This window comes from Myxine glutinosa, chromosome 3 (genome assembly GCF_964187855.1).
Source record: "Myxine glutinosa chromosome 3, kmMyxGlut1.1, whole genome shotgun sequence".
Lineage (NCBI taxonomy): Eukaryota > Metazoa > Chordata > Myxini > Myxiniformes > Myxinidae > Myxine > Myxine glutinosa.
The window spans coordinates 180,560,712-180,583,252 of NC_136263.1; the positions used below are offsets into that span (position 1 = coordinate 180,560,712).

General features: G+C 48.4%; 1 protein-coding gene across 11 annotated transcripts in view; it reads right to left on the reverse strand.

Annotated features, from left to right (window-relative positions):
* The window catches only part of LOC137423011 (protein phosphatase EYA1), a 311,146-nt gene that overhangs the window by 238,367 nt on the left and 50,238 nt on the right, over positions 1–22,541 (reverse strand). For 3 of the 11 annotated variants that reach the window (XM_078774779.1, XM_078774784.1, XM_078774782.1), the window contains exon 2: positions 4,464–4,579. The exons of 6 other annotated variants lie outside the window; for them this stretch is intronic. Coding sequence is in view for 2 of the 5 variants with exons in the window: in XM_078774778.1 (XP_078630904.1) it covers positions 4,383–4,458 (76 nt within the window). In the remaining 3 variants the exon portion in view is untranslated. Of the gene's footprint in view, positions 1–4,382; positions 4,580–22,541 lie in introns of all 11 variants that reach the window. 2 more of the 11 variants (XM_078774778.1, XM_078774777.1) reach the window with 1 other exon arrangement.

The following is a 22,541-nucleotide window of genomic DNA, read 5'->3' on the forward strand; positions in this document are numbered from 1 at the left end:
TTAATTTCAATGAGACACAATGATGGTTCACGACTGTCATAATACATGGTCATTGCAACTTTAATGAGATTATCATTCAACTAAGAAATTCCTGAAATCGAATCACATAAATCGATCATATTGGCCCTTATAAAGTTATAATACACAAGTATAAAAGCCCATCAAGATGAACAGTTTATTCGACGGTGCAGCCTCGTGAGCATGCCAAATTCTGAAGCCTCGGCCTTGTGTCAACTGTGAATATATATCTTCTTTATTTATTAGACATCATCTGGGTGTAAATGAACACTCGTTTTACTCTGTGCACGTTGTACATCACGTGCAGCAAATTTCACCTCCCTGTGCCTGGTATTTATTATTATTTTAAAAAACGTTTCTGTACACCGCCCTTGAGGCTCGGTTTGCAAGCCACCGTCTACAATTACAATAGAAGAGACATTGTTACTCTTTTATGGAAAATGTGTTTTCGAGTTTGTTTCATCCTCAAAAATAGACCGTAATGAACACACATTCGTGGCTTTTAAAACCTACCTTTATGAAGATGGACAGACATCTGTACAAACACACAAACTGACAATTCTGCTTTATATGGTAGATGATGTTGATACTGATAAGCGATAAATATTTCCATTGCATTGTGCCGTGTACACAAACTCCAGTACACCAGGTGAAGAATAGTTGCAATGATTCGATAGTCACATGACTAGCAATGCATTAAAAGTTTAAACTGCTACATATACTTGACTGACTCTACTTGAATTTCCTTTCTGATGGTGGATTGGAGTATTCTTGATCTTCTGTCTAACACCAGACATAACAGCAGTAAACATTAGGTACTGCACACAGCTTGAGAAGCACTACATATGGAGGAAGATTTGGCCAAGCTAATTATGGGTTTGGATTCAATTAAATTTGAGCTACAATGTTCTTTAAGGTGAATCAATACTATAAGAGAGCCGTTTGTCTGTCTGTCAGTTTGTCTGTCTGTCTGTCTGTGTGTCTGTCTGTCTGTCTGTGTGTCTGTCTGTCTGTCTGTCTGTCTGTGTGTTGCCTTTTTCTCAGAGATGGCTGAACGGATCTTCGGTAAACTTTCAGAGCTTCATCAATGAGTGCTTGTTTTGAGTCAATCAATCAATCAATGTTTCAAATCAAATCAAATTTCAAATTCCATTTCAAATGAGTCAAATCAATGAGTGTTTTTGGGGGAAAAAAATTTTTTAAACTATTTTGAAAAAGAAAAGTTCGATTTTTTGGGGTTTTTTTCTCAAGCATTTGTAGCTATGTGAAAGGTACGGTAATTATTAAATTATCCCTGATTAGTGTGTGTGTGTGGGTGTGTGCAATAATATAATATTAAATATAAATTTTCCTTGGTGGGTGTCGGGAAGTGTTTTAGGCACCCACAAAAAATAGAAAAAAAAACAAATTGATTTCTTCAAAATGCCAACAGGATAAGAAAATCATCGCCTGGTAACTCTTGATAAGAAGAAAAAAAACCTAGGACTTGATAAGAAGAAATTCGATAAAATGATTGAGATTTTTTTTACACCACACTAATTAAGAAGAAGTTTATAAGACAAAGGTGGAAAAGTCGTTACGATAGATGCTTAATACAACATTCCCCTATCAGCCAATGATAGCATATCTAGAGCACGATGATTAGTCAAAAATGTTACCACCAAAGGACCTTCTTTGCTTTGAATAGGATGAGCTGCAAGGCCATTGTAAATTAGAGGAGTTTTTGTGCCCTGTAGCGGAAGACCACAGACTGGAATGTTTCAGTAAGGAAGCCTCTTCCATCTGCTTACATCTGCCAAGACAACTTGAGAAGTTGTAGGCCAAATTGCAAAGCACTGTACTTTCCAGTGGTGCAATGGTTAGAGTGTTCACTTTGAGTCGGGGAAGGTCGGAAGTTAAAGCCAGGTGAAGTCATAGAAAAGACTTTTAAAAGGGTATGTGCTGCTTGCTTGCTTGACATTCAGCATTTAAAAGGACTAGGGCATGCCCGTACTATATATATATCTAAAATTATATCCCCCCCCCCCCCCCTCTATTTACATGAAATGGTTTGGTCCAAAGCGAACGGCTTGCGAGTACGGTGACAATCCCCCCCCTCTATTTACATGAAATGGTTTGGTCCAAAGCGAACGGCTTGCGAGTACGGTGACAATCCCCCCCCCCCCTCTATTTACATGAAATGGTTTGGTCCAAAGCGAACGGCTTGCGGAGTTTGGTAAAGAAATCGCCATAGCGTGCACAAACGCGCAGGAAAGCGAAAGAATCGCAAATTAGTTTTAATTAGTTTTAAAACATAGTTTAACGCCAACATAGCGGCAACATAGTTTGCCAACGTGAAATAAATGAATACGCTCTCAAATGTGCCGTCCGAGGCAGAGTCTGTTCGCCACGTTCGGCACACGTGATAACTCGCTGCTCTCTGATTGGTTGAATCGTTTTTTGGACATAGCTCGGTAACTACTTGTCCGATTAATATGAAACCTTGAAAAGGCACATCCTCGGGTCCCCAGCAATATACCTGGCAAGTTTCAAGTATATCGGACCGGTAGTTGTCGAGAAACAGCGGTCGCATACACACACACAGACAGAGATTACTGGAATTATAGATAGATAACAGCACGGACAATCCCCATTGGTTGGGAGGAGAAAATTCCTCCTTAGGAAATTAATCGCAGAGTGCAGTGAGAAAGGTGGCGCATTGCTGTGACGTCGCTGGTACCCAGAGTATCTCCGGAAGTGACGGAACTTCCGCCAATCTCAGTGGCTGTCTTTGGCTCGTCTAACAGTACTGTGTTGTATGGCGTGTTTTCGTCTGTACGTTAATGTGTGTGAGCTGCATGTGTGTGGCAACTCCGCAGTGGGTGAGTTGCCTGATGCAAATGAAATTCAGGTCGTGTTTTTGGCTCTAAAAATAAATATTTCGGGGGAAAACATTTTGACCCCATTTTACATCTGTGTGCGGTATACTTGTAAAGCGATAATTTTTCAGATGTTCACAATGTTGTACTGTATGTGAGATACTCACAGCAGCCTTAATACGTAATGGGATGTTATGGGATTTGATAGAGCCAAGGAATAATAATCCCATGACAAACTGAATTAAGACACCAACAACAACAACAACAACAACAACAACAACAACAACATCAACTAGAGTTCATAGAACACGAAACCCCACGTAGTGTTTAAGTATTTGAATTGAAATCGAATGTTGATTTTAAAGGTAATATAAACAAAATCCAGAAGTTTAGCGCCATTGAAGCAGTCTTATACACCACCTTATTTAAACATGTCCAAGTACTGCTAAACTGGAGATTTTCATGTTTGTAATGATTTCCAATTTTGTTTGACTGCCAGGCAGGCAGATAGAGGAGAAAAACATCTCACTATTGTCTGTGGATGTGCGCTCTGGTCGAGACTAATTCAGAGCCAAAGTACAGCAAAGCTGCAGATTCGTTTTCCGAATCATAATCTTCTTCGTGTTCAAAATATAACTTTCAGTTGAAATGAAGTTGTTCCCCGATCATAAACTGAAGTTTGTGGATGGACCGACGGACGGACAGACATAAGTGAACCAATTGCTAAACCACGGTTTTTGCTTCGCATGCATAGAGTAGCAACAACAGATGGTGTGCCACCCACCGGAATGTCGTGACCAAAAGTGACACGGCTAATGCTTAAAGGATGGTGTAATTTCAACTCGGCCAAACAATAAATTGAGGATTCAGAATCCAATTTATATGCTGTTAGTGTGAATATTTAACAAACTAGGCTTTACCTGGTGAGCCAGGGAAACTAAAAAGCTTCATTTGCTGATCCAGTGAGACGAAAACAAAATTCTCACCCATTTGTATTATCTCCTGAAGGCATGTATTTGAATTAGTGAGACAACAACAACAACAACAACATGCATTTTAAGGCCATTTTCCCTGCTAGAGCAGGGGTTAGCCTTGCGGTCCCCATGACAATCTTCTCCATTTTGCCCTATTTTCTGCATCTCTCCTTGTTAACCCCCTTGCCCGCATTTCTTCTTCCACCATCTTTAGCCAAGTCTTTCTCGGTCTTCCCCGTCCTCTACTTCCTTCTACATTAATTTCCATCACTCTTCTCAACCAGTCACTTTCATCCTTCCTCAACACATGACCAAACCATCTCAACCTGTTCCTCTTCACAGCATCAATCACAGGCAATATTCCCATCATCTTTCGCAATTCATCATTTGTCTTCCTCTCTCTCAACGATACTCCGCACATCCATCGAACCATTCGCATTTCCACCCTTTCCAGCCTTCGATGCTGCTCTACGTTCATTACCCATGTCTCGCTCCCATAAATCATAACACTTCTCACACATGCAGCATACACCTTTCCCTTCAGCTTCAGCGACACTCTCCTCCTCATCAGCACGCCACTCAGTTCCCGAAACTTCTTCCATGCACATCTCACTCGAGCACCCGTTGCCGAGTCTGATCCACCTTCTCCATTCAGCATGTCTCCGAGGTAGCAAAATGTTTTCACACCTTCCAGCTTCACGCCGTCTCCAAGATCCAAGTGAGAGTGAGCTGTATTTGGAGAAGTTATTTGACAAGCCTTAGGGAATAGTAAAATAATGGAAATAAAATAAAAAGAATAATCGTATAAACAATAATTATAATAGCATTAAAATTTTATATAACAAAAAATTTAAAATATTCAAGAAAAAGAAACAAAAAATGAAGAAAAATAAGAAAATCAAGAAAAAATGTTCTTAATAAAAATATTTCAAAAACAAACCGCTGCCTGAAAATATTCATTTGTCTTCATGAGATCTGAATATGTAATTATTGGTGCACAGATTCAAGCTTAAAACGAACACAAATGGAAAATCATTCTACCCATTGTTTAAGATAGTTTGTGTTGTGAAACTGGTGTTAAGCATTAGGGTTATTACCTCGGCCACCAAAGGTGGGTGGAGGTTATGTTTTCACCCCTGTCTGTTTGTTACTTGGCAAAAAAAAAAAAAAAAAAATTGCAAGTATGTTGATCACTCCGGTTTGTGTGTGTGTTTGTTTGTTTGTTTGTCTGTCCGCTCAGTTATACTTGCCGACAGGTCACAATTTTAAAACGATCTTCAAGAAACTTCACCAAATGGTAGAGTTCGTGGTCCGACAAAATACTATATATTTTTGAGGTCAAAAGGTCGCAGAATCGCAGAGTCAACTTCGGCTAAAGGTCAACCACTGTTTTTTTTAATTTCGAAAATCCTCAATTTTCATCCAATTGACTTAACATTTGAATAGGATTTACATATCGGCTAACTGAATTCAACCACGAACTATTTTTGAGATCAGCATAGGCCAAAAGGTCAACATAGGCCAAAGGTCAATTTAGAGGGATAAAATGAGTGGCAGAAATCTGTTCCATGGATGTTTTTGTTGGATAGCGAGATTTCCGGATTAAACAGGGTCAGATTAACGAAAGTTGACTGTATACATATATATATATATATGTAATTCATATATAATTTTGTGCTCCAACCTCATAAGTGAATGCCGTGACGTCACCGCCACAACGTCCACCCTGTCTGCGAAGCTCTGGAAGAAGCCATCCCACAGCGCTATATCACAAAGATGTTAATAAAGATACTGTCACACATCCAACCAAGATATTCGGGTTTTGTATATGTCATTAATTTTCTGAAATTTGTAGAATTTGTTTTTCACTTGGAAGTTGTGGTTTACGATTTGTAAATATCGGTGGAAAAAGTCTGATTTAATGCGAGTTCATTCCAGGCTATAAGGCAACAAAAGGTGAACATTTTGAAAGGGGGTGTAAACTTTCTATAGGCGCTATATTTTTTATCTTAAAACATTTTGAACACAATTCGAACGTTAAAAGCAACCCTAATATTCCCTTCTCCCTTTACTGCATGGTTACCGCCACCCAAACCTATTCATTCTTCACACTAACCGCCTCCATCACCTTCCTCCTATTCAACAAACGAGTAAACATCTTTCACAGAACAGGTTTATGCACATTACAATTATTATGTCGGCCACCACATATTCTTAGAATTAGGTTCGGCATAACTTTTAAACGTGGTCTCATTGGTCATGCCTTCTTCATAAGCAGCAATTTTCAAGGAAACCGTGACATAGAGATTATATATTATTTTTTTTCATCTTTAAAATTTTTTTGATTAGTGAGGGATGGCACACACATTGATGAATCACTTTGCATGTGAAACACCGGGATGACAGTTTATAGCTGCTTTGGGATTTGAACTCAGGCTAGACAGCTGACACGCATAGCTTAGGCTATCCGGCCAAGCAATGGTGTGTGGTGGAAACGAAGCCAAGACGACCGAGTCAACAAATACTTATGTCGTAAGGAACAAACTTTGTGCTGACTGTTGATGTTACGTTGGTTTCAAACTTCATTATAGCCACGGGTCATGGATGAAGGTGGATGTTTTCACCCCTGTCTGTTTGTTTGTTTGTGAACAGGATATCTCAAAAAAAATGTGGACAGATTCGGACGAAATTTGCTTGACAGGTTGGATGTGTGACAAGGACAAATCGATTAGATTTTGGTGAAGATCCGGATCTGGAACTTGGAATTTTTAAAGTGATTCTTCACTATTGAGAGAAAGGGTCAAAACTAGGTATATAACCACCTTTAGAGGCCATTTTTCCCCGCAAGCGGGGGTTGGCCTTTTTCGGGAACCGTGGTTGTTGTTGTTTTTCGGTCCCCTTTTTGAAGCAATGTTTTACGGCCGGATGCCCTTCCTGACGCCAACCCTTTTTGCCGCCTTTAACGACAAACAGGGAATTACCAGTGAACTGGTCCTCAATTAGCCGACCTCTGAAGGATGACAGGCTGAGTCAACCCCCCTGGCGTTAATTCAGCGATCGACCGGGATTCGAACCCAGGATCCTAGGATCCTAAGCTGACACCCTAGCCGCTAGCCCAACACCAGGGATCAAAACTAGGTATATATAGCACGATATCTCAAAACGTTAAGGACTGATTCGGACAAAACTTGATGGACAGGTTGGGTGTGTGACAAGGAAGAATTGAATCAATTTGCATACAGATTCAAATCCGGATCCAGATTAGAGAATTTTTTTTCGTGATTCTTTACCATTGAGTGATGGGGCCAAAATGATATATAACATGATGTTTAAAAATGTTGTCGACGAATATGTTATTTTAATATTTTTTCTGATTTTTTTTAACTTTTGTTATTACAAAAAGTTATAACAAAACTTGGTGGATGAGTTGGTTCGGCCTTGGAGTTTTTGGTTCAGGTCCGAATCCAGATCCGACCTATCATTGGAATGCAAAACGTAAACTGTTCAGCCTGGCGTGCGCTCTACCGAGTGATGTTGTAGTTATCAAATATTATTGTTTATACCAGTGTTGTTGTTATAATATAAAGACCATAAACATGCAAGTAAAAGACATCTCTCCTCCCACACTAAACACACACAAAGGAAACACAGCGACCCATCGTTATTGTGAAAATCGGACTGGCGTCAAACTATTACAACTGACATGCTTTTTCGGGGATTTCCAACTTTTTCAAAAGAGAAGAAAGTTTTCAAACTTTCAAATCAAAATGTCTTTATTTGATTACTAGCCCTTTATATAAGGAGAAAAAAAATTTGCTTGACATTTTGAGATGCTCTGAAAATCTTCTGTGGTAAATTTCAACAGGCGATTTGAAAAGTAAACAATGATAGAGAAAACTAAGACGAGGAGGGAAGGGGGTGAGAGGGAGAAGAGGGGACGGGTGGAGTGTTTGGGGGAAGGGTTGGGGGTGTTCCAAACGTCCTCGAAACGAGAAGCTCACAATAGTGCACGAAATGCCAATGGTTATTATTAGTATGATTATTATTATTACTGTTGTCGTTCAATAATTGAATAAAAAGCATAACTGGAATACCACTAATGCAAATCAAAGCCAATTTATATATTATATGTATGTATGTATGCATATATGTATATATACAGACTTGGCATTTAATATGGAATATTTTTTTTGTGGGGGTGAACTTACTTTTCAAGATGTCTTAGAACCAAAAGTTCATTGGAATTATGTTGAAATTATTCTAGATTTTGTTAATGTGACCTTTAAAAGAAACAAAAACCACATTGGACATTTCGAAACAAATAAATTGATCCTTGAAAGTGATGTAAACTGATATCGAACTCAATTCATGGACAGGACTGTGTTAAACTTCTGTAGGTTTTCCAGAAGTATCTCTCTATTTTGCACATTAGCCAAAAAAAAATTATAACAAAAACAAAAGTTAAATTACGACTGGGATTACGGACAGTAAAATTACAGTTCAGTACTTCGTGTAACCCCCACGAGCATTCAGGAGAGCACGTACACGTTGAGGCATGCTGTTCACGAGATTTGCCAAGGTTTGGACAGGAATCGCTTGCCATGCAGTGACAATAGCTTGCTGCAATTCACGCACAGAGGTCGGCTGCTGGTCCAAGTGGTCGATTTGACGCGTTAACTCTGCCCACAAGTTCTCTATCGGATTCATATCCGGGGACATGGCAGGCCACTCCATATGCTCGACACCACGGTCAGCAAGAAAGTGTTGGATCATGCGAGCACGATGAGGCCGTGCATTGTCACCTTGGAAGACAAAGTTTCCTCGAAAGGCTGCACGAGCAACTGGAAGCAATGTTTCTTCCAGAATGGCCCTGTGCTTGAATTGGTTCAGGTTTCCATTCAGAACAACCAGGTCAGTTTTGCCCCCTGCATGAAATGCAGCCCAAACGGTCACCCCACCACCTCCAGCTTGGACTCTTGGCACTATACAATCTTTGTTGTAGGCTTCATGCACTTGCCTGCACACTCGGACGCGACCATCTTGACGACAGACCAGAAATCTAGACTCGTCACTGAAGATCACTTGATTCCAATGTCCTGGCTGCCATTGACGGTGCTCTCTGGCCCACTGCAATCGGCGCTGGTGGTGTTGTCTGGTCAGGCGTGGCTTTCTCAGGGGATGCCTGGCACGATAGCCTGCTTGAACCAGTCGTTGGTTGACTAGCCTGCTTGAACCAGTCGTTGGTTGACTAGCCTTCTGGATACAGCCACATTTGTCAGTTGCTGCCACTCAGCCCAAAGCCGATTAGCTGACTTGGTACGGAAATTGCGGACTAACCGGTGCAGCTGGCGATCATCCCTCCTTGTGGTTCTGCGGGGACGTCCTGGCCTCGGTATTGGAGTAGGGACACCCCTCTGAGCATTTCCTTTCAGGACCTTTGACACCTGACCTTGAGTGATGCCATACTGCCGAGCAAAAGCACGCTGTTTCATGCCGTAATTTCGTAAAGCCACCACTCTATGACAAACAGCATTGTCGAGTTGACGCACCATCTCCAGAGGAGCGGCAATAACTTTTGCAGACGAGCAGCAGTTGTTTTCCACTAATACAGAACGCAACAACCCTTGTATACCCGACTGTGAAGCCAATCATCAAATGCACCTGTCCGTACATTTTGCCACGCCACCTGTGATATAATCCTGTTGTTGACTTCTTGCTGCGACAGACAATCAGTGACATGGTTCTTTTAACAAATAAATCACCAAAGTGTAAAAGAAACTCACAAGATTGATATACTGAGTTAAGAAAGTAAACCCAAGTCAAGAAAAAATATATATTCCATATTAAATGCCAAGTCTGTGTGTATATATATATATATATATATATATATATATATATATATATTGTTGCGGATATGGGATTTGGCCTCCATATCCGCTTGTAAATATTCCCCTATTTCCCCAATACTCCCCAACTATCCCCAATCCCCCATTCCCTAGTCCCATTGTCTGTAAACAACACTCTGTAGAACCGACCTTCCCCTTTTTCCCCCATTAAATTTCGTACCCAGGTCCACCGCATCTCACGTAGACAACTTTCGGACATCTTGCTAGTTATTCTTAGTCTATGTCAGTTAAGGACTCGTTTCCATTAATTCTGACTCTTCGTTGCACCAGAATGTGATTGTATGGCACCAGTAGTGAGTTTAGGACCTCCCCATACCTCCTCCCATCTTCCCCATGAAACAACAACAACAACAACAACAACAACAACAACTACAACAACAACTACAACAACAGAGGGGGGCGGCGCGGCGCGGGGAGTGTGCGTCCTCACTCCGGCTTGGTTAGCCGCCACTGCCCATGCGCTCCACGGGGTTACCACGAAGGGGCTGGCTGTCAGCTCCTCGTCAGGGGTGGAGCCCGGTAACCCCCCGCAGCCAGTGAGAAGCGGCGGGCCGATTCCATCTGGGGCGGAGCTAACGAGCCGAGGGCGTGTCACTCCCCGCCGGATATGCGCAGCCACTTACCGGACGTGAGGTGAGATGCGCCCCCAGCTTGGAAAGACAAGTCGCGACCTCCGAGCGCTGAGCGACCTCCCCGCATCTTTGGACCGGACCGGGTCGATTTTGCCCCTGAGCCAAGGTGCACCTTGAGCCATCGAATACCTGCCCCTCCTTGCCATCAATCCCCGTGTGAGTCCGTTTTGTCCCGTTTATCTGTCGTCTGTCGGGGTTACTATAACACCGTAATTAAGTGCCTATCTTTCTATGCTGTCTCTCTCATCCCTGTAATCTAAACGTTCCGAACTAATATAACCTCCTCCGGAGGCCTTGAGAACTGTACCCCTGGTGTCGTGTCATTTAACCTAGCCGTTGTGTCCTTTCCTTCATTGATCTAGCGTAGCGCGACTCGGCCAACGTTCGAGTATAATCGGGTAACTTGTGTGAACACGGCGGCCATTCCGCTCGGCCCATCATAACATCTAAGTCGTGTCCGTAACAATTGGTGTCAGGAGTGTCAGATTCGGACCTGGGACTAAATTCATTTAGCCCAAATTTTGGAACACCAATTGTACCATTAGGGTAACAATTGGTGTCGAGGAGTGAGATTCGATCCGGAGCGCGTTTTACGCGCTCGAAATTATAACGGCGAAATTTGATTGTGTTTTACAAAATATAAAAACCCGAATTTTGAAAGTCGCGCTATGGCAGACCAAGTCGGCTGGGGTCCGGTAGAGGAGAGTGAGGCAGGGTCGATCCAGGACCAAATTGAGGGACATGAGGAGAGCGAAGCAGTGAGGGTAGCAGACGCACAAAATAGCGTCGTTGCGCCCGACGTTGCGGGCGCGCAAAATGGCGCCTCGCAAGAGCGCGCGGTAGCCGAGCCCGCTGTATCAACGGGCTTTAACATGCAGCCGATTGACATGCAGGCCCTCATTGCGCAGCTACAGGCAGCTGTACAGATGAGTATGGGGAGCCAAATTGAGCGATTGGGTGAGCGGATGGGAAACCAAATGGGGGTAATGGGGAACCGGATGGATGCTCAGGGTGAGCGATTGGAGGGCCAAATGGGGGTAATGAGGGACGAAGCGAGGGGTACTGGTGAGGGATTAGACAATAATTTTAAGGGATTAGACAATAATTTTAAGGGATTAGACAAGAAATTTGGGAAATTAGACGATAGATTAGGGGAAATACAGGAGGGGTTAATGGGGGTAGAAAACAGAATGGCCGCTCAAGAGAATCAAATGGAAGGGATGCAAAAGGGGTTAGAGGGGTTAGAAAACAGGATGGAAGGCAAATTGAGGGACATGAGGGACCAAGCGGAAAGGGAAGTTAAACAAATGGGGCAGCAGATAGAGGAGGTCAGAATGGGGGTAGAGACCAAACTGGATGCTCACAGGGAGGAAATGGAGCAGATGAGGGTGGCATCTGGGCAGGAGATGCAAGTGATGGGAGAGGAGATCAGAAGAGGTGTGAGTGAGGAGGTCGGAGGAGTGCGCGAGGAGGTGAGGCACTGTAAGGAGCGCATGGAGAAGGAGGTGAGAAAGGGGACTGTAAAATTGCAAGGGGGTATAGAGGAGTTGACGCTGGGAGTAGAGCAACTGACAGTGGGACAAAAGGAGTTGGGGGACCAGGTAAAGAAGAACACAGCGGTAATAGAGGGTTTAAAATCGACACAGAAGGAGATGAAAAAGGACGTAGGGGTAATTAAAAAAGAGTGTCAGACGGTACATGAGGACCTGACGAGGAAAATGGACAAGGTGGTAGAGGTGATGGAGGTTAAAGAGCGGGAGGTGCGGGAGCACATAGAAAAAAATAAAGTGGAGTTAGAGGAAGAACTTAAAGGGGCGCACGAGGAGATGAAGGAGGTGAAGCAGAAATTAGAAGAAATGGAAGAAGGGGTGAGCGAAATTAAGAAGCGACGGAGAGAGGATAAGAAAGAGATAAAGGAGGAAGTAAAAGAATTGGTCCAAAGTCTGTGTTCGGATCGTGATGATGTGCTCATTAACCGGATGAGGGATTCGCAGGTGATGGAGGAGAAGCGAAGAGAAAGAGGACCCGGTGTAAGTGGTGACCAATATGGTCGTGCGTATGATGCGCCAGGTGATTTAATAAGCTTGGGGGTCGAGATAGACCCGGATGTTCGTGAGAGGCCACGAGTGAGGTGTATGGCTGGTCCGGAGGGTATGGAACGAGAGGTGCGAGGTGTGGGTGAGCAAGGTTGTGGTGGTATGGAATGGGTAGCGGGTTGCGGAAGTGTGACCCATGCATCGACACCAACGGGGGTAGTTGTTAGAGGGACCGGGGAGGCACGAGAGCCCCTTGGGGGTAATGTACTGTGGGGGCCCGGCCGGCTCGGCCCCGCGCTGACCCCGCAAGGGGCGACGCACGGGGTCCGGCAGGCGGGCAACGACTCGCATACGAGGTGGTCCCACAAGGTCCCACTCGCGCCGTATGACGGCAAGAGTGATCTACGCGCGTACCTGGCGCAGTTCGACTGTGTGTGTAAGGGCAACGGTTGGGGTGAGGACGAAGGTGGAGTACACCTGGTGGCCGCATTGCGCGGCGCGGCGGCGGAGGTGCTGACGGCATTACCAGCGGGTGCTCTCACCCTGCCAGCCCTCCGCGACGCCCTAATTAATCGATTCGGCATTGAACAGCAGAGCGAGCTTGTTAAAGCTCAGCTCGCGCTGCGAAAACGCAAGCCCCAGGAAGCCATCGGGGAACTTGCCCACGACATTCGCCGCGCAGTGGGGATCGCACATGCTAGCATGGCAGCGGATTCCCGGGAAAGCCTGGCGCTGGACCATTTTATCCAGGCCCTCCCGGATTTTGAGCTCCGGCAACAGCTCGCCATGTGGCGCCCGCAGACTCTGAGCCAGGCGGCTGACGCTGCGGCCCGTTGGGAAGCAGCGAGGCCCCTGGCCCGGGGGGGGCGAGCGTCTCGCAATGGCGGTCCGCCAGGTAGGACCCCCGATGGAGGGCGGACCCCTTAGGGGGCCCACCCCCGACGTGAGTCCTGACCTGGCGAGCATGGTCCGGAGGCTGGTGGACCAGCGCCTGGCGGGACCTGGACCATGGCAGGCGGCCCCGGAGGTGGCCCGCGGTGGACCACGAGCGGGTAACCCAATTCGGACCTACAGGGGGGGAAATTTGGAATTCCGGAGACAAGCACCTTACCAGGTGAGGTGCTATACTTGCAACCGTCTGGGTCACCTGGCGCGGCACTGTCGAGCCACGCGCCGGGATGATCCCCGGCGGTTGAGGTCCTCAACTCCGCCCAGGGGGGAGCGGGTTAGCCGACCCCAGACACCCCCCCCCCCGCCAGACCCCGGGAAACTAGAAGGTGTCGGGCACGTAGGGCGGTGTTCGGCAGCAGAGGATGGAGGAGAGCCCTCATTGACGCGACAGGTCATTTATTGTGGCCAAATTGGAACCGGTAGCCTGACAATTAGATGCAAAATTGCCGGCATGGGGGTAGACGCCGTAGTGGACACAGGAGCTAGCGCCACGATCATCAGCCCTGTGGTCCTTGATTCGAGCGCAGGTGGCTGGGATAAGATCCAGCGCCTGCAAAATTATAGTTTGCAGCTTGCTACCGGGGTAACGGCCCCGATCATAGGGCGTGGTTCTGTGACCCTCAAGTTAGGGTCGGTAAGGAGGGAGATAGATGTTTGGGTGGCGGAGGTGTGCGACCCATGTTTAATAGGGTTGGACCTGTTGACTGCCAGCGGCTGTAAAATTGACTTGTGCCGGGGGATCCTGCAGGTGGGAGTAGAGGAGCTGCCGTTAGGGGGAGTGAGCACGGCCGAGAGAGCGGAGCTGGAGGCTTCCGAGGCCGTGACCATCCCCCCCAAGGGCTGAGGCGATAGTGCCGGCCCGGTGGGCAGCTCGCCCAACGTGGCAGGAGTCCTGCGGCCTGGTCGAACCGGTGGCAGCGCAGTCCATACCGGGTTTAATCGTGGGCCGCACCCTTGTAAAAACGGACGGACCGGTAGTGGCCGTCCGAGTCATAAATATGAGTACAGAACCACGCACTATAGTAAGGGGCACGAGGGTAGCTGGCTGCACCCCAGTTGAGGAAGTCGCGACAGTGAGGGGCGAGAACGTCCAGCCGAGCCGACCCCGGGGGGAGTCTTCAATAAGAAGTAGGAATTGGCCCGATCCCATTTGCGAGATGGTAAATCGTAGTAGCGTAGAGTTGGGAGGTACCCAGAGGGAGGCCTTACACAAACTGGTTGGGTCCCATTTGGACCTCTTCTCCCTGTCCACCGAGGATATTGGACGTACGGGCCTGCTGAAACATCAGATCCACACCGGTGAGGCCCGGCCTATTCGTCAGGCCGCCCGACGGCTCCCTTGGAGCAAGAGGGTGGAAGCTGACGAGCAGGTTGAAAAAATGCTCGACGCAGGTGTGATCGAGCCCTCGGGAAGTCCTTGGATGTCACCTGTTGTGCTGGTCAAAAAGAAGGATGGGACCACGCGGTTCTGCGTGGACTATCGCCAGCTAAACAACGTGACACTCAAGGACTCATATCCCCTGCCAAGGATTGATGACACCCTCGATGCCGTTGCGGGCTCAAATTGGTTCACAACTTTGGACCTCAAGAGTGGGTATTGGCAGGTGGAGATGGATAGGGCAGGGAAGGAGAAAACGGCATTTTCCACAGGTAAGGGACTGTATCAGTTTACTGTGATGCCGTTTGGTTTGTGTAACGCCCCCGCCACCTTTGAAAGATTGATGGAGCATGTACTAGGCGGCATGCCATGGCAATCATGCCTGGTGTACCTGGATGACGTCCTGGTACATGCCCAAACGTTCCCCCAGGCAGTAGCTAATTTGGACCAGGTGTTCGGGTGCCTCAGACAGGCAGGGTTGAAGCTGAACCCGAGTAAGTGCACTTTGTTTGCAAGAGAGGTGGCCTATCTAGGTCACGTGATCGGCCGCGAGGGGGTAAAAACGGACCCAGACAAAATTAAAGCGGTAGAGGAGTGGCCCGCACCACGTACCATCAAAGAGGTGCGGGGATTTTTGGGACTCTGCTCCTACTACCGGCGCTTTGTGGCGAAATTTGCGGAGTTGGCCCGTCCCCTCCACCGGCTTACGGAGAAGGGGACGTGATTTAATTGGACACGGGAGTGCCACGAGGCCTTCCAAAAATTGAAGGGGTGTCTAACATCCGCACCCCTTCTAGCTTACCCCACTAGTGACGGGGCATTTACCCTGGACACGGATGCGAGCCAGGAAGGATTGGGCGCAGTTTTGTCTCAGACACAGGAGGGCGTGGAGAGAGTGATTGGTTACTATAGTCGGGCCTTTAGTAGGCCCGAGCGAAATTATTGCGTCACTCGCAAAGAGTTATTGGCCATGCTGGCTGCCATGAACCATTTCCACCCGTACCTGTACGGGCGGAAATTTTTGGTTAGAACTGACCATTCCTCCTTGCAATGGCTCCTTCGGTTCAAGGAACCGGAGGGCCAAATTGCAAGGTGGTTGGAAAAGTTGCAGCAGTACGATTTTGATGTGGCCCATAGGGCCGGGAAGGCCCATGGTAATGCGGACGCACTCTCTCGGCGTCCTTGTCTGGGGGAAAACTGCAAATTTTGTGCGAGACACGAGGAGAGGGAGCAATTGGGCGATTCCGCCCCGATTCTAGTCGTCCGGGCAACCCGGGTGAGAGGGCCAATTTTGCCACTAACCGCGGACGAGGAATTTGGAGAATTGGCTTGGAGCACGGCCCAGCAGGAGGATCCTGTTCTGGGGCCGGTGTTCCAATGGGTCAAATTGGGGCACAGACCAAAGGGGGAAGAGGTCACCCCCCTCGGGGCGCAAACAAAGGCGTATTGGGCTCAGTGGCAGACCCTGGAATTGAAAGGCAACATCTTGTATCGCAAGTGGGTGGAGGTTCCCTCTGATAGAACTTCCTGGCTGGTGATAGTCCCTGACAAATTCAAGAACGTCATATTGCAACAGGTGCATGGTACCCGCTCCGGCGGCCATTTGGGCAGGACAAAGACAATATCTCGGGTCCGCCGGAGGTTCTATTGGGTGAATATGGGGCGCGACATACAGGACTGGTGTCGGAGATGCGACGCCTGTTCTGCCAAAAAGGGACCAGCACGGAGGAGGAGGGCCCCCCTTCAATTACATCAGGTGGGGGCCCCCCTAGAGCGGGTGGCCATGGATATCCTAGGCCCACTACCCCGCACCCGCCTAGGTAATAAGTACATCCTCGTTGTGATGGACTACTTCACCAAGTGGCCGGAGGCCTACGCCCTCCCCAACCAAGAAGCAGGGGTGGTAGCGCAGGCCTTCGTGGAAGGATTTGTGTGCCGGCATGGGATTCCACAGGAGTTGCACACCGACCAGGGACGAAATTTTGAGAGCAAATTGCTAAAAGATGTGTGCAGTCTCCTGTCAATTCGGAAAACCAGGACAACGCCTTTAAGACCTCAATCTGACGGGATGGTGGAAAGATTCAACCGAACTCTAATCCAACAACTGGCACTGTTCACCGCCACCCGTCAGGATGACTGGGACGAACATCTCCCTTATTTGCTCATGGCCTACCGAACCAGCCAGCACGGGGCCACCGCATGCAGTCCAGTGTTGCTTATGTATGGGCGGGAGTTACGGGCTCCCGCCGACTTGCTATGCGGTCCCGTGCCAGACACAGTGGTTAACCCGCCGAGGGAGGGGTACGCACGTCACCTAGAGGAAGGCATGGAGCTAGTCCATGCCTTCGCCCGCCGCCAACTCCATCTGGCGGGGGAAAAGATGAAGCGCAGGTACGACGACCGGAGCCAGGGGAGTCAATACGCTCCGGGGATGAAGATTTGGTTCTTTAATCCCCGGAGGCGGAAGGGAAGGTGCCCAAAACTCACCTCCCCCTGGCAAGACCCAGGAGTCGTCCTGTCGCAAATCTGTGACGTGGTCATTAAGATCAAAATGGGGCCACGAGCCCTCCCTCGGATCGTCCACGCCGACCGGATAAGACCTTACACCGGCGAGCAGGCGCCCCCGTGGATTGCCTCGGCTTTAGATGCCGAGGCGGGACCCAGTACCTCTGAATAAGGGGGGGCTTATTAGTGCCAGAGGACTGGGGGATTGATGAGCGATGGGCCCGGTGGGTAAGGGTGGCATCCTTGCCACCCTTCCCCTTTAAAGTGGGGCAAATGCGCTATAGCTTATGGGGTGTATGGCAGTGAAAACTAGCCCGGGTGGGTTAGGATATTGATAGGGCCCTAGAAGATGACATTAGGTGACGTTAAGGTTAGTTAGTGACTGATACCTGTAGTGGGGACGCAGGTAGATTAGTATGGATGATAATGACGAGGGAGCGCAATAGTTTAAAGGGACGACTGGGAAGCGCAAGTTTCAGAGGGGAGTAGTTAGCTGAGATGATGCCGTGTGTGTGAGGATTGAACAGGTGTGATTGAACAGGTGTGATTGCACAGGTGTGCAACTGGACAGGTGTGTGGAGCAATGGATGAGTAGTGAGTGTTGTGGATCAGCGCGAATGTGCTTGGGGAGAGAAGGGTGCAGGTGGCACCAGGTGTGAGAGCACAGGTGTGCAAGTAAAGGTGTGTGGGGAGAGTTGGAGTAAGTGGTACGGAGTGGTGTGCATGGTGCGAAGGTGTGTAGGGGGGAAGAGTGGACCCCTTTCACGAGTACCCGGGGCGGGTAGTGTAAGTGTTAGGTAGAGGGTACAGGTAAATTGTGGTTGGATATTGGCATCTGTGGTGCGGGTGACAGAATGGTATTGTGGATGGGTGCATTAGTGTTGTGGAAATGGCTGGGCGTGTAGCCTGTTAGTGTGTGTAGTTGGTTGGGCACTCCACCACTGTGAGGATGTCGGCCAGGTGAGGCCGCAGGTGGGCTCTGGGAGCCGTTAGTGTCAGTGGGTGCCTGAGGATCCCGGGTGTGGATCGGGCAGCCCAGTGCCAGAGAGGGCACCGAGTGGGGAGAGCGCCAGAGGGCCTTCCCCAGGTAGTTAGGTTAGGGTAAGGAGCAGGTAAGCTCGGAGGCAACTGCAGTGGTGGAGGTGTGCAGGTGGGTAGACCCGCTGGGAGAGGTACACGCCACAGCCCGGAAATTGTGCGAAGGCACCGGGAGATGAATCGGGGGAGTGAGACCCCAAATTGAAAAGCACCACAGTTTGGTCAATGGGAATTGGTTTTTAGAACCCATAGTGTAAGAGGGCCAATGGATTGGCAGGGAAAGACCCCGGGTAATGTAAAGTTGTTAAAGTCATTTAGGAAATAGTTAGGATTGATGAACCTGTCGCACCATACGCAGCCACTTACCTGTGGTGATGATGACTCCACACCTGTGTTTTCTTTGTTTGTGTTGCAGGAAGGAGAATTGCTGTTGGATTTGTGAGACGCATCACGACGTGGATGAGACATTGGGGTGATTCCATCTCTCCCTCCTTAGGAGGGACTGATGATGAATTGGTGATGGCAAATTATGATGTTGAGTTGGAGATGGCAAATTTTGATGAGAGTTGGAAATAGCAAATTTGATTGGTTAGGAGGGAGAGAAGACGAATTTGGTTTATGGGAGGAACGGGGAAGACAGTAGGGACGTTTGTTGATTGGTAAAGTAGATGTTTATGGGTAGTGTTGTGTTTTGTGGATGCAGTAAGGGGTAAGGGAGGGGCCATGTAGGTTACCTGGTTGGGGGGGGGCGTACGGTAGGAACGTACCTGTCTCACCTGGTTCCCATGTGCCCCCAGTGTGCATTACCTTACATTGCATGCACTTTTGCGCCCTTACCACCTTACTCACTTGTCTTTTCTTTTGTCTCCCACCTCCGAGGATCTGGCTTTGGGGCAGAGAGAGAGGAGAGAGAGGTGCTGGCTCCGCAGTTGTGGGCCTGCACTTTCACTGCTTGCTGCCGGAATCGATACACCATATGGACCGCAGTTTTGGTGGCTACCCACAATGGACCGCAGTTCTTTTGCGGCCAAGCACCACCCGTGGATGGACCTATGGGTCAACGTGGCACTTATGCCAAACAGGTGAACCACTAATAGTTGGCCCCCTTGACGGCCACAATAAAGAAATGGATGCGGTTGGCGCCTTTCTTTATTTCTAGGGAAGCAAGAAGGCCAAGTGCACCACACGAAGAGCAAGAGACACCTGCAGGGTTAGGGGTTGTTGTTTTTATTTTAATGAACAATGGTGACTGCACCGATTGGTGCTTGGGGTGGTGCTTTTGGTGCTTGGAAGGGGTGCTCTGCACATTATTAAAGGCCGTAAGGCCACAGAGCACTCGTGGGTTGGTGTATCGATGCTGGCATGCGTGCTCTCTCTATGCATAACATCTGCATGTGTTCCTCCAAAAACAGGTCCTGGATCGTAGTGTAAATATCAGCGTAGTCTTGTAAATAATGCTCCCTACCGGCTGTATGTTTAGTTTGCGAATTCTTTCCGTGATTCGGTTATCCTGTGGGTGTGTTTCTGTGAGGAGAAGGGTGCAACGTCGCAGGGGGACATATTTACTCATTTGTGAATATCTGTAAAACTGTCGCACTCAGGGTAGAGTTAATAGTAGAGGGAACTACATCTGAGTGCCACACTAAAATAGGTAAAAATTTATCGGGTCGGGACGCCCCGAGGGTAGAGAAGGGTGCAATGTTGCGGATATGGGATTTGGCCTCCATATCCGCTTGTAAATATTCCCCTATTTCCCCAATACTCCCCAACTATCCCCAATCCCCCATTCCCTAGTCCCATTGTCTGTAAACAACACTCTGTAGAACCGACCTACCCCTTTTTCCCCCATTAAATGTCGTACCCAGGTCCACCGCATCTCACGTAGACAACTTTCGGACATCTTGCTAGTTATTCTTAGTCTATGTCAGTTAAGGACTCGTTTCCATTAATTCTGACTCTTCGTTGCACCAGAATGTGATTGTATGGCACCAGTAGTGAGTTTAGGACCTCCCCATACCTCCTCCCATCTTCCCCATGAAACAACAACAACAACAACAACAACTACAACAACAACAACAACTACAACAACAGAGGGGGGCAGCGCGGCGCGGGGAGTGTGCGTCCTCACTCCGGCTTGGTTAGCCGCCACTGCCCATGCGCTCCACGGGGTTACCACGAAGGGGCTGGCTGTCAGCTCCTCGTCAGGGGCGGAGCCCGGTAACCCCCCGCAGCCAGTGAGAAGCGGCGGGCCGATTCCATCTGGGGCGGAGCTAACGAGCCGAGGGCGTGTCACTCCCCGCCGGATATGCGCAGCCACTTACCGGACGTGAGGTGAGATGCGCCCCCAGCTTGGAAAGACAAGTCGCGACCTCCGAGCGCTGAGCGACCTCCCCGCATCTTTGGACCGGACCGGGTCGATTTTGCCCCTGAGCCAAGGTGCACCTTGAGCCATCGAATACCTGCCCCTCCTTGCCATCAATCCCCGTGTGAGTCAGTTTTGTCCCGTTTATCTGTGGTCTGTCGGGGTTACTATAAGACCGTAATTAAGTGCCTATCTTTCTATGCTGTCTCTCTCATCCCTGTAATCTAAACGTTCCGAACTAATATAACCTCCTCCGGAGGCCTTGAGAACTGTACCCCTGGTGTCGTGTCATTTAACCTAGCCGTTGTGTCCTTTCCTTCATTGATCTAGCGTAGCGCGACTCGGCCAACGTTCGAGTATAATCGGGTAACTTGTGCGAACACGGCGGCCATTCCGCTCGGCCCATCATAACATCTAAGTCGTGTCCGTAACAATATATATATCGTTGCGGTTTTGTGGTTTTATAATAAAGGTTAATTTCCCCTCCTAGTTAGTTACACTACAACATGTAGCCTCGTTTAAGCTCAGTTATTTCTTAGTAAATATAAGCGTAGACCTTTCCTGTGTTAGTTTTGCGGGGTTTTTTTTTTTTTTTTTTTTTTGTATACAAGATCGAGGCTCGTGAAAGAGCGAACATTAATCACACAGAAAGACAAACCGACACATAAAACATATAACATCGGGAGTGGTCGACAAGATGGGGAGAGAGGAGGAAGGACACAAACACAACATTTGAGAGCAGGGACCGAGAGACATGGAGACATCGTGAGATCTGTGGGAGGGAGAGAGCTTTGGGGGGGGCATGGGAAGGGGGGTGGGGGGGTTGGAGAGGTATAAAACATATGGACACTGCCAGGACTTCCAGGAAAGAAGTTGGAATTTCAAACAAGGTGGATCTGGGGTGAATTAGTTGGGGTAGAAAAGATCAAGGTTTTGGATGGGGGAAGATAAGAGATGGTGGTGAACAGCTGTTTTAAAGACCTGGAGGGAGGCGTGGGATTGAAGGGAGTGTGGGAGTTTGTTCCAGAGGTGCGAGAAAAGAGGAATTGAAAGAGTGAAGGTGAGTAGAGAGCCGAGATTTCGGCAGTTTAACCATCAGAGGTTTGCTGGCAGATCTTGTGCGACCTGTAGGAATATTTGGGGGACAGAGCACAGAGAGAGCTGGGGGGGCAAGGCCGGAGAGGAGTCGGTAGAATGAAGACAAAGACCACCTACCTGCCTGCAGTGAGAGAGAGAAGGCCCTCAGAATCGGCTTTCCCCCGGGAGATACCAATGATCCTGAATACTTTGGTTTCAACGGCGTGAAGCCGAGGTAGGACTGAACAAGTCGACCGAGGCCGAAGGAAGGCGGAGGAGGAGCCGTCGGTAAGCGCGAGCCGCCAAGCAGGGCTCGAGGGGAGTGACTTACCACTGCGGCAAAAGGCGGGGTTTGGAACATTCGGGTTGGGCTAGGGTGGTGCGATATAACCCTATGCCCAGAGCCCCTGCCTCAGACAAGCTCAGTTATGAGTTTGGAGTGCTCAGTTTGAGAGCAGTTGAGTTACGAGAGGAGACGCGCTGAGTTGAGTTCAGAAGGAGATGCGCATAACCCCGTTGTACACGAACTTGCCCTGCTCCCCGTGCTCCGCGCAGTATTAATCGCTCTGTAAAGAGCGACCCACGCCGGACCCAGACGCGCGATATTTCCTCCTGCCTGCCTTTGCCCAAACACGCGCCGCGAGGATTTTCCCGCCTGCCTGCCTTCGCCGGGATACGTGCTGTGATCGCCAGAGGGCCACGACCGGGTGAGCTGTTCCTGGAGCGACCGAAGCAGGCGCGTTCGGCGCACGAACATTCTTCTTTCATTTCCCCGTGTGAGTGATCGGGCCGTGGTCTGGGAATTT